General features: G+C 48.3%; 1 protein-coding gene across 1 annotated transcript in view; it reads right to left on the reverse strand.

Annotated features, from left to right (window-relative positions):
* The window catches only part of LOC147750963 (uncharacterized), a 199901-nt gene that overhangs the window by 123474 nt on the left and 57953 nt on the right, over nt 1-18474 (reverse strand). Inside the window, exon 3 of the mRNA XM_086937406.1 lies at nt 13756-13853. Within this exon, the coding sequence (XP_086793532.1) occupies nt 13756-13853 (98 nt within the window). The remainder of the gene's footprint in view (nt 1-13755; nt 13854-18474) is intronic.

The following is an 18474-nucleotide window of genomic DNA, read 5'->3' on the forward strand; positions in this document are numbered from 1 at the left end:
AGGAAGAAGGGTCCCTATTTAGACATTGGCACCTGCCATTGCCAAATAGAGACCCCCATTTCTAACACCCCCAGAACGACATGCTTCATATCCCCACATCTCACTTTTAAGCGTGGAGGCCAAAAAATTGGCCAAGGCATTGGCTAACCGTTTGCGGGCCCAAATCACCACTCTTATTCCCCCTGATCAATCTGGGTTCATGCCCCAAAGGGCGACTCAGCACAATATACGCCGTGCGCAGGTGGCTATTGCTGCCGTACGAGGGCGTTGCGACCAGGCGGCGCTGCCGTTTGCAGATATGGACTGGGCCTTTGACTCCCTTAGTTAGGTGTATCTCTGTGCTCTTCTGCAAAGACTGAATCTCGGCCCACGCTTTATGTCCTATCTCTCCCTGCTCTATACAGATCTTACTGCGTCGGTACAGGTAGCTGGCTCTACCTCCTCCACTTTCTCTCTTGGGCGGGGCACCCGGCAGGGCTGCCCCTTCTCCACGTATTTATTTGCCTTGGCAGTCGGGCCGTTTGCCGCCTGGATGCGTATGGATGCACAGGTGACGGGCTTTAAGTGGGCACATGGATTGTCAGATCGTATTGCATTATATGCCGATTATGTGTTATTTTTCCTTTCGAACATAGATCGGACAGGCTGCGGCTGCTTCGCATAATGCAGATTTTTGGGGAATTATCTAGTCTTTATCTCAATCCCAGCAAATCTACGTTATGGCTTTTGGGGTATATGTAAGGCGCGGACGAATGGTCGGCATCGGTTCGGGTGGTTATGGACGGAATGAGGTACCTTGGTGTGTTTCTATCGGACTCCTCCATGGTGGCCTAGGAGCGGAATCTAGATCCGGTGTAGGAAGATTTGAAGTTGCGGTTGCATATGCCACTGTCTATTTATGGCCGATCAGCCATTTTTATGTCTCGCCTATTATATCACGCATGGATAAATAGGCGAGATTATAGTAAGGTGAAAAGAAAAGTCTACCTAGCCTGCGGATCCCATACAGTTCATGTGAGCTATGCGCGTGCACAGAGCCAGCCACATCACACACCACCATTAGTCTGTGCCTCGGCATCAGACTTCAACGGCTGCCGCTCTCCCCCCCCCCCCGGGCGTGCACATCGCACACCACCATTTGTCTGAGCCTTGGCTTCCCACCACAGCAATGCCGAGAGCTGGTTTGTTTTGCATCCATTTTGCGCGGAAGCTGTGTTTTGTTCGGCGTTCTCTGCACAGGTCTCGGTTTTTTTCTGGACGAAAGTGAAAGCCTATTTCTGGACGAAAGTGAAGAGCTACCGTGCCTTGCTCCTCATATGCTGTTGCTGTGTTGCCATCTCCCTAGGGACACTCAGCTTGAAAACACTTGACTTGCTAGCTGCAATGCTACCTCCGCTATGCTTTGATCCCTCGCAGACTGTGCTGACTCTGCCCCTCCTGATTCTGAAACTGACCAACGCAGTCACAACGCAGTCTTATGATGTCTGCCCTGCCACCATTTACTTCGGACCCTCACATCCTCTCACCCTCACTCACCCTCACACACCCCTCACCCTCACACCCCCTCACCCACCTCCTCACCCTCACTCTCACATCCCATCATCCTCACCCCCTCACACCCTCACCCTCACACCCTCACCCTCACACCCTCATACACCCTCTCCCCTCACACATCCCTCACCCCCTCACATCCCCTCACCCTCAAATCCCCTCACCCTCCCTCACACCCTCACCCTCACACCCCTTCACTCACCCTCTCACCCTCACACACCATCTCACCCTCACCCTCACATATCCTTTCAACCACCCTCACCCTCACACCCCCTCACCCTCACACCCCCTCACCCTCACACACCCTCACACCCCCTCACCCTCACACACCACCCTCACACACCATCTCACCCTCACCCTCACACATCCTTTTACCCACCCTCACACCCTCACACACCCTCACCCTCACACACCCTCACACCCCCTCACCCTCACACACACCCTCACCCTCACACACACACCCTCACACACACCCCCTCACCCACACACCCTCACCCTCACCCTCCCACACCCACACCCTGACACACACCCTCACAACCCCTCCCTCTCACCCCCCTCACTCTCACACCCTCTCACCCTCACCCCCTCACACACCCTCTCACCCCCACACACCCCCACCCTCACACACCCTCACCCTCACCCTCACACCCTCTCACCCTCACCCTCACACCCTCTCACCCTCACTATCACACCCCTTCACCCTCACAACCCACACCCTCACAACCCCACACACTCACCAACCCTCACACACTCACCAACCCTCACACACCATCACCCTCACACCCCCTCACAAAGCCCCTCACACACCCTCTCACCCTCACACCACTTCACTCTCACACATCCTCACTCTCCCTCACCCTCACTCACCCTCACCCTCCACCCACCCTCATCAACCTACACCCGCCACCTCACACACCCTCTCACCCTTACACCCCCTCACTCTCACACACCCACTCACACACCTCACACCCCCTCACCCTCCTCACACCCCCTCACCTTCACACCTCCTCACACTCACACCCCCTTACCCTCTCAACCTCTCACCCCCGCACCCTCACACCCCCTCACCCACCCTCACACACCCTCACCCCCCCTCACCCTCACTCCCGCTCACACACCCTCACTCACCCTCACACACCCTCACTCACTCACCCTCACACACCCCCTCACCCTCACACATCCCCTCACCCTCACACCCACCCTCACCCTCACACACCCTCACCCTCACACCCTCACACACTCTCACCCTCACACCCCCTCTCACCCTCCCTCACCCTCACCAGCATAGCATAACAAAATATAGCATAGCAAAACAAAGCATAGGATAGGATAGCAAAACAAAGCATAACGAAACAAAACACAGCATAGCACAACACAACAAAGCATAGCATAACAAAACATAGCATAACAAAACAAAGCATAGCATAACAAAGCATAGCATAACAAAACAAAGCATAGCATAACAAAGCATAGCATAAAAAAAGCACAGCAAAACAAAACATAGCATAGTAGAACAAACATAGCATAGTATAACAAAACACAACAAAAAAAACCAGAGCAAAACATAGCATAACATAACATAACAAAACATAGCATAACATAACATAAAACAAAGCAGAGCATAACATAGCAAAACACAACAAAACATAGCATAACAAAACACAACAAAACAGCATAAATAACAAAACATAGCATTGCAAAGCATAGCAAAACATAGTATAACAAAACAAAACAACAACAAAACATAGCATAGCATACCAAAACACAACATAACAGAACAAAACAAAGCTTAGCATAGCATAACAAAACAGAGCATAACAAAGTATAGCATTGCATATCAAAGCATAGCAAAACAAAGCATAGAGTAATAAAACACAACAAAACATAGCATAGCATAACAAAGCATAGCATAGCAAAGCACAACAAAACATAGCATAACATAACAAAACAAAGCATAGGATAGCAAAACAAAACATAGCATAGCATAACAAAACATAGCATAACATAACAAAACATAGCATAGCAAAACACAACACATAGCATAACAAAACATAACAAAACATAGCATAGCTTAACAAAGCACAACAAAACATAGCATAGCAAAACAAAACACATAATAGCATAGCAAAACATAGCATACCAAACACAACAAAACATAGCATAGCGTAACAAAACATAACATAGCAAAACAAAGCATAGCATAGCTCCTTCCATGCTCATGACGAGCTCAGCTCGTCATGAGCCGTGAAACGCGCGCATGCAGGGATAATTCCCCTGCTGTGCTGAGCGTTCCACGGGAACGGGTGTGGTCATGACGAGCTGAGCTCGTCATGAGCACAGGAGCGCCGTGCGCGCCCCCATCCCCCCCTAGCACAGCGGGAAAATAACCCCTGCAGCGAAGGGGATAATAAAACATAGCATAACAAAACATAGCATAGCATAACAAAACACAGCATAGCATAACAAAACACAGCATAGCATAACAAAACACAGCATAGCATAACAAAACACAGCATAGCATAACATAACAAATCAAAGGATAGGATAGCAAAACAAAACATATAATAGCATACAGCATCACTCCGCACCACCACAGCATCACTCAGGGGCACCACAACATCACTATATGCTACCACAACATCACTGAACGCCACAGCATCACTCGTTCGCCATCACTCAGCGTCACCACAGCATCAATCTGTGCAACCATTTAACAACACCTGGTTCAAATATGTTCTCTCAATGTTTCAAGCTTTATTACAAATGTAACAAAAAGATGTTAATATTTCACTTCTGTTCTTGGATTTTAGTCACAATAAAATACACTGAACATAATCTTCACAAAAGTTATTTACACAACTTTAGGCTATTGCCATTATAAATTACAATAACTTTTATTTAAGTATTAATTATTGAAAAAAAATTAAAAGCCAATTTTATTTGTAATATCAATACATGTAAGTCATGTAAATACAACACATATTGCATTACAAATGCTATAGGCGTCACATTTGAGAAAGTTATAAATATTGCCATTGTAAATGACAAAGCTATTAATTTCGCTATTTTCAAAAACAAAACATGAATAAAAAATGTGTCATTTACAATACCAATAGCTCAAACTTTCCTAATGCGAGACCTATTGCATTGCAAATGCTTGTTAAGATGGTTGCACTTCCTCGCCTACTGTACCAGCTGCAGAACCATCCCTACCCGATCCCCCCTAAATGGTTTAGACAGGTTAACTCAGTCTTAGGGCAATTTTTATGGACAGGTGGTGCGATGCGAGTCGCCCTGCAAACATGTTTCCTCTCTACGTATTGTGGCGGTGTGGCTACTTCTGATATCCTATCCTACTATATGGCCTCACATCTACTCATCTTAAATGAGTGGTGGTATGGGAATCGGGATGACCCGGCCTACGCGGTTGAGCGACGCCTCATGGGGGATCTCTCTCTCTCCACACGATTCTGTATTCTGCACCGGTGCGAAAGGGCCTTGCCGTCGGCGACTCAACTGGTCTTTCAGATCTGGCGACAATCATTGCGGCGGACAGGGGGGTGGGGGGGGGCTTTGGGGGTGGAAGACGCGGACCTGGAAGGCCCCCTTGTGGAACAATGGTCGCTTGCCACAACTAAGCAGCTCTGTCAGGGTTTCGGGGCTGGGACAGGATCGGTATCTCCACCCTCACCCTCGGAGATGTTGTGAGGGGACTGATCCTAAAGTCTTTCCAAGACCTACAAGCCCAATTCCATATGCCTAAATACCAATTCTATAAATACCTCCAGTTCCGCCATGCCCTCTTCCCCTGCCTGGCGGGATTGGAGTCATTGGCGGAATTCAGCCCGGTGGAAGCCAAGGTATTCATGGGGCATCTTCAGGATCACAAGATCTCTAAGATATATCAATCCCTGGTAACACACAGCTCCCTCACATTGCAAAAACTTAGAGAGGCCTATGAGGGAGATGTTGGCTCACTTGATGTGGAGGACTGGACGGAGGCTCTGGCCTCCCCGCAGGGGGCGGCCATAGCGGTACGCCTACGTCTTATCCAAATCAAATATCTCCATCAGGTTTACTTGACCAGGGTCTGGTTGTGGAGGGCGGGGATGGTGGCTTCCCCAGTAAGCCTGAGGTGTGAATGTGAGGAAGGGACTCTGATTCACACTGTTTGGCATTGTACTTCTCTGGCACGATTCTGGAGAGGGGTGATGTTTTGCCTCTCAGAGGTGCTGGGTTGGGATCTGCCCTGGTCACCAAAACGAATATGCTACTTACCAGTATGCATCTGTTCTTGGCATGTAGGGCTGCTGACATTCATATCTGTGCATAGATCGCCGCCTAGTGTTGGGTCCGGATGATTGCACATTGTTGTCCTGGAAGAGTCTTCGAAGTATCACGAGATAGGTGGCTCCTCCCCTGGACTACAGTGCGCATGGGCATCGACTCCATCCCCAGATTGTTTTTAGCCATTGTGGCCAAGATGGAGTGAAACTCAGTGAATGATGACCATGCTATGAGTATATGTGAATACTGCAGCTGCTACAGGCGCCGGGGAGGAGGGCGGGCGATATGAATGTCAGCAGCCCTACATGCCAAGAACAGATGCATACTGGTAAGTAGCATATTCGGTTCGAGGCATGTGGGCTGCTGAATTCATATCTGTGCATAGAATAAATAGCAGTCCCTCCATTAGTGGCGGCCGCCCGTGCCAGCTGCAGCAGTTTGAAAAAGTGTTTTGAGAACAGCCTGCCCTACAGCTGCCTGCTGTTTGGAGTGCACATCAACACAGTAATGCTTAGTAAATGTATGTGTGGTAGACCATGTGGCTGCTCTACATATGTCTTCCAAAGGAATGTTTCCAAGGAACGCCATAGAGGCCCCCAACTTCCTGGTGGAGTGGGCTCTTGGCGGAATGGTAAGAGTGCGTTTTGCTGTTAGATAGCAGATCTGAATACATTTAACGATCCATCTAGCAATACCAGCCTTGGAAATAGGATTACCTTTGTGGTGCGGTGCAAAGGCGACAAAGAGTTGCTTAGTTTTTCTAAAATCCTTGGTCCTATCAATGTAATACATTGGGGCCCGTTTAACATCAAGGGTATGGAGCATCCGCTCCGCCAATGATTCAGGATTTTGAAAGAAAACAGGTAATTCGATTGTTTGGTTGATGTGGAACTGAGACACAACCTTGGCCAGAAACTTAGGGTTAGTGCGGAGCACCACCCTGTTGGAATGAATTTGGATAAATGGCTCTTGGATTATGAGGGTTTGTAATTCACTAACCCTCCGTAGCGATGTAATTGCTACAAGGAAAGCCACTTTCCATGTCAAGAACTGAATCTCGCATGAATGCAGTGGTTCAAAGGGAGGACCCATCAGCCTGGTAAGAACCACATTGAGGTTCCACTCAGGAGCTGGTGGAGTCCGTGGTGGAATGACTCGTTTGAGGCCTTCCAAAAAAGCCTTGATGGCAGGCACCTTGAAGAGTGAAAGGTGCTGTCTATTTTGGAGATAAGCGGCCATTGCAGACAGATGAATGCGAATGGAAGTATAGGCCAGATTACACTTGTACAGATGGAAAAGGTAACAGATGATGTTCTGAATAGAAGCATCCAGCGGGTTAATGCTGTGGTTCGCACAATAAATGACAAACCGCTTCCATTTTGCCGCATAGGAGGCTCTAGTAGTGGGCTTCTTCGCCTCCCGAATGATGTCCATGCAGTCGGGAGGTAAGTTTAAGTAGCCAAACTCTAGGACTTCAGGAGCCAGATCGCCAGGTTGAGCTGTTGCGGATCTGGATGCTGAATGTCGCCATGGCTCTGCGTCAGAGGGCTGGGTGTGAGATGTAGCCTTTGATGCGGTACCACGGACAGTTCTAGAAACGTGGTGTACCATGGTTAGCGAGCCCACGCTGGAGCAACCAGGATGAGAGTCGTTGAGTGCTGCCTGAGCTTGCGTGCCACCAGCGGTATCAGAGGTGCTGGGGGAAAAGCGTACGCAAATTTGCCTGACCCGTTCATCCATATCGCATTGCCCTGCGACTGTGGGTGTGGGAACCTGGCGGCGAAGCTTTGGCATTTTGCGTTCTCTTTTGTGGCGAACAGGTCTATCTCTGGATGACCCCACCTTTGGAAGTACGGCTGGAGTACTGATGGATGTATCTCCCACTCGTGCATCTGGTGGCTGTGCCTGCTGAGCAGGTCCGCCATCTGATTGTCCTTGCCCGGGAGGTGCTCTGCCATGAGGAAGATGTTCCTCTGAATGGCCCACTTCCACATGCTCTGAGCCAGATGAGACAGCACCGGAGAGTGTGTGCCTCCCTGCTCTTGAATGTAGTACATTGCCGTCATGTTGTCCGTCCGAATCAACACGACCTTGTTGCATAGATGTGCTTTGAAAGCCTTCAGTGCCATGAAGATCGCCATCAGTTCTAGAACATTGATGTGCATCTTCCCCTGTTGCTGCGTCCACAGTCCCTGCACAGTGTATTGGAGTACATGCGCTCCCCATCCCTGGAGAGAGGCGTCCGTGGTCAGGATAATCTCTGGCACAGGCTCTTGGAACGGTCGGCCCTTGCAAAGGTTTCGTGGATTCCACCAATGCAGAGTTGTATGCCCGACCGCTCACCAACACTAGGTCTTTCAACTGGTTGTGAGCCTGAGTCCATTGACGTGCTAAGCACTCCTGAAGCGGACGCATATGTAGTCTGGCGTGCGGGACAATGGAGATCCAGGAGGCCATCATGCCTATCAACTGCATGAACACTCTTGCTGGAAGCGAGTGTTGAGGTCTGAATTTTTGGATCAGCGATTGAATGCTGCCGACTCTCACTGAATTTGGCTGGGCTGTGGCCGCCAGAGTGTCTATGGTCGCACCCAGATACTGCCGTACATGGGCGGGCTGGAGGTGGGACTTTGGGTAATTCAGTGAGAATCCCAGATCGTGCAGGAGGTGAATGGTTTGGGACACGTGGTCGGCACACTGTTGGGCTGACTTCGCTTGGATGAGCCAGTTGTCCAGATAGGGATAGACGTGGATGTTGTGACGTCGTAGATGTGCCGCCACCGTCGCCAGGCACTTTGTGAATACCCTGGGTGCCGTGGTGACCCCGAAAGGCAAAACCTTGAATTGGTAGTGCTGGTTTTGGATGGTGAACCTGAGGTATTTTCTGTGTGAAGGATGTAGCGGAATGTGGAAGTACGCATCCTTCAGGTCCAGAGTTGCCAGAAAGTCTCCCTGTTGAAGCAGTGGGAGAACTTGCTGCAGTGTTAGCATGTGGAAATGTTCGGACAGGATGTAAAAGTTGAGGGGCCTGAGATCCAGGATGGGCCTGAGGGATCCGTCCTTCTTTGGAATCAGGAAGTACAGGGAGTAAACTCCCGAGCCTCTTTCCTGCAAGGGCACGAGCTCTATTGCCCCTTTTTGCAGCATGACTGTGACCTCCTGCTGCAATAAGTGCAAGTGCTCGCCGGACATAGGACGGTGCCTTGGGGGTATGTTGGGTGGAGTGGATGTGAGCTCCAGACAATAACCAAATTGGATAAGCTTTCTGACCCACCTGTCCGTGGTGATGGACTTCCACACGGGCAGGAACTGCTGGAGTCTTCCCCCGACCGGTGTTGTGTGGTCGGGGGGCAGTGACAATGCGTCACTGTTTGTTGGCGGTAGAGGACCTGGAGCTGTTGTTGCCACGTCCTCTGCCCTTGGCGTTGTTGCCGCGGTATCCACCTCGACCCTTGTTGGCATAAGTAGTCTGGGTGTTGCCTTTGTAGAACTGCGCGGACTGCGAAAGTTGACCCCTTGAGGTGCCTCTAATATTGGAGCGACGAAAGGACCCACTCCGAAACTGCTGGGACTGCAAGGCACCCATGGATTTTGCAGTGTCGGTGTCCTTCTTCATCTTCTCAAGGGTGGTATCAACCTCAGGGCCAAACAGGTGATCTGGGTTGACCGTTTGGTTCAAGATGGTGGTTTGAATGTCCGGCTTGAACCCAGATATCCTTAGCCAGGCATGTCTACGAAGCATAACGCTAGTGTTAATTGCGCATGCGGCGGTGTCAGCCGCGTCCAGAGCGCACTTTATGGAAGCGTTGGAGATCAGCTTCCCGTCCTGTATTAACATTTCAGCCCCTTCCTTATATTGATCGGGTAGGTGTTGCAAAAGGGTCTCTAGGGTATCATAGTGTGCCCTGTCATAACGCGCCAGGAGCGCCTGCGTGTTAGAGATGCGCCATATGTTGGCTGCCTGCGCTGCCACCCTCTTCCCCGAAGCCTCAAAGACTTTTGATTCTTTGTCTGGGGGAGGAGCATCACCCGTAGTCTGCGAGTTGGCCCTCTTCCGGGCATTGGAGACAACCAGGGAGTCCAGAGGCAACTGTCCCTTAATATAAGTTGGATCAGTGGGCGCCGCCTTGTACTTCTTGTCGATCCTCGGGTTGATGGCTCTCGCCCTGGTGGGTTCTTTGAAGACCTCAGCAGCGTGCTTTAAAACACCCTTCAGCATTGGCAGAGTTTTTACAGTCTTTTCAGAGACAGAAAAGGTGTCAAAGAGGAAGTCGACGACCACAGGGTCAGCATGCAGCTCGACGTTGTGATTGGCCGCTGCCCGCTCAATGAGGGCATTGAAAGCCGCAGAGTCTTCAGTGGGGGAAGTTTTTGCGGAGAAGAGCTGAGGGTCCTGCCCAGAATGCGGGTCCCCAGGCTCACCACCAGCAGACCAGGGCTCTGCCACATCCTCTGGGTCTGTGTAGACGGGATAGCTGTATTCATCCTCGTCGTCGCCCTCACCAGCGTCCACATTGGAGTGAGTGGGCGAGACTTCGTGAGCCTGTGGTGAAATGGGCTCCACCAAGGCTGGAGTACCAGCAGAGTCCATCTTCCGTTTTAGTGGGAACTTGTACGACTCCAATTGGGGCTCCGGGGTGATTTTCCTCTTCAGGAGGGAAAGCCTGCCCGTTTCGGCGTCGATGAAATGTTCTTGACGCTCTGCCTCTGAAAGTTGTCGAGGCCGTGGGCCGAGGACCACCAACGATGCCTTCGGCGTCGAAGATACCTTCTCGGGCACGCCGGCCCCCGGTTTAGCAGCGAAAGCTTTCGGCGCCGTCTTAGGCGGCAAGGTGAAAAGGATCGGCATGGGCGCCTTCGCCGGTTTCTCCAGAGCTTGGCCGGTGGAGGATCCTTCGGCTCGACTGCTGCGGCGCCGTCCCTAATGCGCTGTAGGGACTCCGTAACCTTCTTTGTGAACGCGGCGGATGGACGTGCCGGTTCGACAGAGTCCTTAGAGGTCGGTTTTGGAGTGGAGTCCGACGAGGTTCCCCTCGGAGTCGACACACTTGGCGCAGCTCCCTTGGCCTTGTCGTGTGGAAGCGGGTCAGAGAGGGTCTTCGGGTCGTCTGGCCGCTTCTTCGAGTCGGTAAGAGACCTCTTGGGGTCGTCGACCGTCTTCTTGTGATCGAGTCGACCCTTGCCGGCGTCGACAGTCTTCGGCGCCGATGCGGCCACGTCCGACCCCTTAACTTTCGGCTTCGACGTAGTAGCCTTCGGGTCGGCCATTTTTACGTGGCTCTTCGGCTCGACGGCCATCTTAGATTTCTTCGGCGCCGAGGCCTCCGAAGTCTTCGATCCGACCAATGCGATGTGCACTTTCGGTTTCGATATCTCTAGCGTCGAGACCGTAGATTTCACTTTCGGTTTCTGTGGCACCGGGAGTGAATCCGTACCAATGTCCGTGGCCGGGCCAGCAGGCGGGGCAGAGGAACTCACAACGAGGTTTCGGGTAAGGCCCGAAGGCGATCCCTCGACCTGGGCCTTATTGATTTGAACGGCCCCGGAGTCAGTTTGAGGAAGCTCTTCGTCCGAGCTATCCTCCATGGCCAAAGGGCCCCGTCGTCGTCCCCTACCTCCTCGACGACTTCACCGAAATCTTCGGCCTCGGCGTCGTAGTCGTCCTCGACCTTCGACGCGGGGTTAGATTCTGAGATGTCCTGGATATCTTCATCCTCGACCTCCCCAGCATCGAAAATGTCCGTAGGCGCCAGTGCAGATTGCTGGGCCTCCAGGCGCGCAGCTCGACGGAGCTTGAGTGTTTTTTTGGACCGGAACCTTGAACAGGCCATACACTTGGCCTCGTCGTGGTCCGGCGACAGGCACTTGTTGCACACCGGGTGGACGTCGATGTGTGGGTACTTTGAGTTACACACCGGACATCGTTCGAATGGACTTCGTTCCATGATGGATGGTCGAAGAGTCTGGAGCGTCGACTAGGCCCTCCGCGCCAAAAGCACGCGGAAGTACAAGCTTGGCTTGGAGCCGAGGAAAGTTGCGAAGCCGAACGCAAGACAATACCGACGCAAGTCCTAAAGACCTTTTGGTCTCAAGTAAAGTCAAGGTAATTCTTATTGATTCCGACAAGAGGGAACCAAAGACATCCGAACCCAATGGCGGAAAAAAACAATCTGGGGATGGAGTCGATGCCCATGCGCACTGTAGTCCAGGTGAGGAGCCACCTATCTCGTGATACTTCGAAGACTCTTCCAGGACAACAATGTGCAATCATCCAGACCCAACACTAGGCGGCGATCTATGCACAGATATGAATTCAGCAGCCCACATGCCTCGAACCCAGTATTGCTTCATGTTATAGATGGGATCGGAGGCAACATTTATAAATGCCCTCTAATGTTGCTGGGGTTCACATTGGCAAAGAGGGACATAGCTAGGGTGTGGAAAGCGCCTACGCCACCATTGGTGTAGATACAGAAGAAGGGTCGGGACTTTTGTATGGGTTTAGAGCTCCCTATTTTTACAGCTAGAGGGTGCCTGCAGAAGCATTTTAAAATATGGAAGCGGTGGGCTGACTACCGGGGGGTTGCTGCTGGAGCCGGTTGCTGCCAGAGGGGCCCCCTTAATCCGGACTGATGGTACCCCGTTAACGCCAATGCTGATAGACTGTAAACATGGGGGGGGTGGATGTGAGAGGTGTGGGGTGGAGCCATGTTCTAGCTGGGTCTAGAGGGGTGTTACTGCGACTACAGAGGAAGGAGGGAAGTTGGGGAGGGGGTTTCTAACAGGCTTTTTTCCACATGTATTGCTCTTCCTGTATCCTCATTTTCCTTCTGAAAAGTCAAAGTCCTGATGCTTTGTATTGATTGTGCAGAAGTCGCTGGGGTACAGTGCCCTGCTCTACACTAGTCACTTGATTTATAAAATCGGTTTTAAAAAAAAACTACAAATTAAACCCAGATCTGTGACTGGGTGAATGTTTTCATTGTTCAGCATTCCGTCCATCATCTGTTCCTTTTGCTGTTGTTGCATGAAGTGGAAAGGATATCTATGCCCAGATGTGTGTCCCGTGCTCATTTTGTCACTGGATTTAAGCTAGCCTGGCTAATGAGGGGTGATACCCCAAAACAGGTTTCAGGATGCTTGTTTCCCAGTCTAGGGAGGATCTGGCTTGACAGTTTGGACTGGACTGTTCCCATGAAGAGCAGAGTCAGATGATTTGCATATTGTTGGGTCCAAACTGGAGAGGCGTGGTAAGCAAAAAAAAAAAAAGACTGATTAAACCAAGACCTGTGACTGGGGTGAATGTTTTCATTGATCAGCATTCCGTCCATCAACTGTTCTTTTTACTTATTTGTGAAGGCATTAAAACATACATTGATGGAGATTTTTTTATTTCTTTAAAAGAACCTCAGAGAAAATAATGACCACCAAGCAGAGGACTTAAAAACACTGCAATAAAGAAAGATAGCTCATAAAATGTATTCTTAGCTGGTGAACACATTACAGCTGCTTGTACAGAGCAAAACAGCAATTTGTGTTACTGAACTAACTCAATAATATTAGCAGCTGCAAACCACTGATACATCATACGGCCACTTGGAAGGAGGAGCGAGATGCCCCACTGAAGCCCATCCCGCCTTCCAACTCTCAAGGGAGTGCAAAGTGTGCTTTGGAAAAACATTTCTCAATCACAAAGTACACTTTGTACATTGTAATTTTGTGTTTAGTGGTCGCGGAGCCTGAAATGGTGTGCATCACAGACTACTTTGCAACTGCACACCACTTTTGTACATCAGGCCCCGTGCTTTCAAACTGTAAGAACTGACATTCCGATAGCCCTGGATAGTCTGAGTATCTGACAAAATACAAGCTCAGGCAAAGAACATATAATGCGGTACATTTTGCAAATCTTCTTACCGGTTTCCTTTAAAAGTAGAATCTGAATTTTCCGGAGGACTTCTCGGCTGTTCCAATTTCTTTTCTTTGTTGTCTGTGCGCAGTTCAGGAACAAGGCCCTTTTGACATAGTAAATAACACACGGAAGATAAGCTAGGTGTGATTACAGACTTTCCCGATGTAGGATTAAAGTAGGTAATGGTGGGGTCTGAGCAATAGTAATCTGCTGTACATTAAAAATACAAGACAAGAAAGAGCGCTCACATGCGAAGAAACTGGCCAACTATCAGTCAGCAACAGCACCAGCAAAGAGTGATGTGTAGATGCTACTGCATCATGTCGATTAATCCTGACCGATCAGAGGGATTTTATAACCTTGATAATAAATGATGCTCCGGAAGTTAAGTCAACAACAAGAGAGCTTGTTTCTGCAATCAGTTGGCCTCTTTCCAATCCAACCGCACAATCAGTCTTCTAAGGAGAACAGGTAGTTTCCCCAGCTCCTGTCACGTGTGATGCGCCCCAATACAGAACCTCTTGTGCCACATTCTATAAACATCAGGAGCTGGATATCACAAACACGTGAACGAGAGACAGCTCAAACTAGCTGCAGCATAAAAAGAACAATGTATGTTAAGAAAGCAATTCTCTGCAGCATCTGCAAATGAATGAACTAAAGCCAATTGCCTAAAAGTACAAAAAGAGAGTTTCTCACATCTTCATGGTGTTATTGCCCCTCCCCCGCTCCATCCCGTAAAAACCTCTACAAAGAGTAAGGAAAGCACAAAACGTAAGAAACTAAAGTCTTGGGTCATACTAGACCTGTCACTCTGCCTGGAATCCCATGTGAATTCTGATATCGTTACATTATTTTGCAATTTCTTGGGCATCTGCAGAATAAACAAAATCGTACTCCTCAAACCAGAATTCAGGGCAACAGAAATTACTCGCCTTTGATTGAAACAGATTTACTTCAACATCCTTTATCACAACATAAAAGCAAGGATGGTATGAAGACTACAAATTCGGTGAAACTCAGAAGCCCAACTGAGCTGGGCGTTAATATTGAGGGCAAGCAACTACCTACTTGCATATCTTCAACTTTAACTGAAAGTGGTTATTTCACATCTAACTACTTGTCTCTGCCAAGTTGGATATGCACTTCAAAAACTATCTCCACGAGAAGAGCATACTAATCTTCAGAAGTGCTCATCTCCTTCTATAGCAACAAACGGATTGTCAATTTACAAAGGACGGACACTGTCATCATAAACTATCAGCACTTAGCAACAATAAAAGGAAATGTCCAGCTCCTTCCCAACCCTCCAGTGATGCAATATTGCTTGAATTCAGAATACAGCAAGTCTACTTAAAAAATCACATCAACAAATAAAGCTAGAGAGTGGCAACTCCCTGCTCGCTGTTGTCTCTGGATGCCAACTGGCCACACTAAACAGCATTTTACACAATGCTGATAGACAGAAAGGGAGGGCTAAAAAAAAAATAGGACAGCATCCCTTACAGTCTGATAGACCTGCACGCACTAACCTCAAAGCCAACATTGTCTTCCAAACCTGCTACAACATCTACAAAGATGTAATGACTAGGTCACTGGGTCACAGAGCCATGCGATCGTGTGCCTTGAAATCAAGAAATGTAAATGTGTTGTATTTGTAAAGCGCACGGCTGCCCCAGCGACGGGGCGTCCCGGCGCTACACTCATACCGCTGTGGAACCCTTCCTGACTTTCCCTGTGAAATGTCCACTCCTGGGCACCCCCAAGGTGAAGCCAGGCATCCAAGCGCTGCTGGGGCCTGGCCTGACAAAAACTATCAGGAGATCAGTCTTCTGAAGCTGTGCATTCCCGATCTGGAATAACAACCATTATTTTTACTAATTGTATGTTTTTTAAGTGTTAATTTAGGTGTAGCACAAACCTTAAAATCCATATGGCATAAAAAAATCATTCAAAAACAGATTACACATCAACACGAGTATAAAACGAAACCAATTTTTTCCATCGTATTCATTATATCAATTGAAGCTTCAGAGAGTGAATTACATTTCCTCTAATTAACGACAGAACTTAAATTTACATCTCTAGTTGCATTCAGACATTCATAATAAAAGTGCTATATTTCATTTTTTCTTTTATTCATTACACCTTTGTTTGATTGAACACCCACTGAACACATGTGTCTGGGATGGACCATGGTGTGTGTTCATATATAAATAATACGATTTTGAAGGCATATAGATCAAATCTTGTTCGTGAAACCATTCTTCTCTTTTGCTTTGCCCAGAAGCTTGGATGTAGTAAAACTTGCATAGGAGAGTACTTTCCATAGGGCGAATCTCTTCATCCATGATGATTTCTAGTGTTTGTGAGAGGAGGTTTATGCTGTGTTGGTCAGAGCTGTGTTTTCAGGGAAGGAACACATGGGGATTGTGCAACATTGTATTAAGAGCATGTGGTGAAAAAGTGAGCAGTCCATAAACTGAATTATGACCTTTAAGGAATATGCTACTTACCAGTATGCATCTGTTCTTGGCATAGAGGGCTGCAGAGTGGTACATTATGAATAGATCGCCATCTGGTGTTGGGCTCGGATGATTGCACTTTGTTTTTCTCTTGGAGAGTCTTTTGTCTCTTGGTGACTCCTCCCTTGGTTGGTAGTGCGCATGGGCATCGGCTCCATCCTTAGATTGTTTTGCCATAGTAGGGTTAGATGGAGTAGTATAGTAGAATACAGATAAGAGTGCCCATGTAAGTGTATCTAAATAAGATAATGTTGGAACAGACACAGGTTTCCGGGGAGGCTGGGAGGGCATGTACCATTCTGCAGCCCTCTATGCCAAGAACAGATGCATACTGGTAAGTAGCATATTCCGTTCGAGGCATATGGGCTGCAGATGGTACATTATGAATAGACTATATAGCAGTTCTCTCCCTAGCGGTGGTCGCCCGTGTCTGTTGCAACTGTCTGAAACAATGTTTTTAATACTGCTTGTCCCACTCTAGCTTGTTGTGTTGTGTGCACATCTACACAATAGTGTTTTGTGAAGGTGTGCGGTGTAACCCAGGTAGCCGCTTTGCATATGTCATCAAGTGGAATGTTTCCCAGAAATGCCATAGATGCTCCTAGTTTACGTGTAGAGTGAGCTCTAGGAGGAACAGTTAATGTTCTCTTTGCCTTTAAGTAGCATATTTGAATGCATTTTACAATCCATCTGGCAATGCCCGCTTTGGAGATGGGATTGCCTTTATGTGTGGGAGAAAACGCAACAAATAGCTGTTTTGTCTTTCTGAAAGTTTGTGTTCTTTCTATGTAGTACAATATGGCCCTTCTAACATCCAGTGTATGTAGGGCTCTTTCAGCTACTGTTTGTGGTTTTGGAAAGAAAACCGGTAATTCCACTGACTGATTGATGTGGAATGCTGAAATAACCTTCGGTAAGAATTTTGGGTTTGTTCTAAGAACCACTTTATTTTGGTGTAGCTGCATAAATGGTTCTTGAATCGTAAAAGCCTGCAGTTCACTTACTCTTCTAAGTGACGTGATAGCTATGAGGAAGGCTACCTTCCATGTGAGGAATTGTATTTCACACCTATGCATAGGTTCAAATGGTGGCCCCATTAGTCTGGTAAGCACTATGTTGAGATTCCAGACTGGGGAAGGTGGTCTTCTTGGTGGAATGACTCTTTTGAGTCCTTCCATGAAAGCTTTAATTGCTGGTACTTTGAACAATGACAGATGTTGTCTGTTTTGTAGGTATGCTGCTATGGCTGCTAGATGAACTCTGATAGAGGTATATGCTAGGTTACATTGCTGTAAGTGTAACAAATAGCAAATGATTTGTTTAGTAGATGCGTCCAGAGGGTTGATGTGCTTACTGTTACAGTGTATAGCAAACCTCTTCCATTTTGCTGCATAGCATGCTCTGGTGGTAGGACGTCTTGCTTGTTTAATGATTTCCATGCATTCTGGTGGTAAATCTAAGTACCCAAACTCTATGACTTCAGGAGCCAGATCGCTAGGTTCAGTTGTTTGGGATCTGGGTGCATTATTTCTCCATGGTTCTGTGTAAGATGCATGGGTAATAACCTTAGCTTTTGATGTGGTACTTGTGAGAGTTGTAGCAGCGTGGTGAACCACGGCTGTCTTGCCCACGTGGGTGCCACTAGTATCATTGTCATTGAATGTTGCTGCAGCTTCCGAACTAGTAATGGAATTAGTGGTAGAGGAGGGAACGCGTACGCAAATCTGTTGGACCAATTTATCCACAGTGCATTGCCCTGGGACCTTTGGTGTGGGTACCTGGATGCGAATTCTTTGCATTTTGCGTTCTGATGATTGGCAAACAGATCTATCTCTGGTTGCCCCCATTTTTGGAAGAATAGCTGTAGTATTTGGTCGTGCAGCTCCCATTCGTGCACTTGTTCTGACTGTCTGCTTAGGATGTCTGCTATTTGGTTTTGAACTCCTGGTAGGTGTTCCGCTAACAGGTAGATCTTTTGAGGAATGGCCCATCTCCATATGTCCTGTGCTAGTCTGGACAGTTGGAGAGAGTGTGTCCCCCCCTGTTTTTGAATATAATACATTGCAGTCATGTTGTCTGTTCTGATCAGGACTGCTTTGCCTGTTATTTGCATTTGGAAGGCTTTTAGTGCTAGAAATATTGCTAATAGCTCTAGGTAGTTGATGTGCAGTTTCTTTTGCTGCACACTCCACTTCCCCT

Source organism: Lissotriton vulgaris, chromosome 1_1 (genome assembly GCF_964263255.1).
Source record: "Lissotriton vulgaris chromosome 1_1, aLisVul1.2, whole genome shotgun sequence".
NCBI lineage: Eukaryota > Metazoa > Chordata > Amphibia > Caudata > Salamandridae > Lissotriton > Lissotriton vulgaris.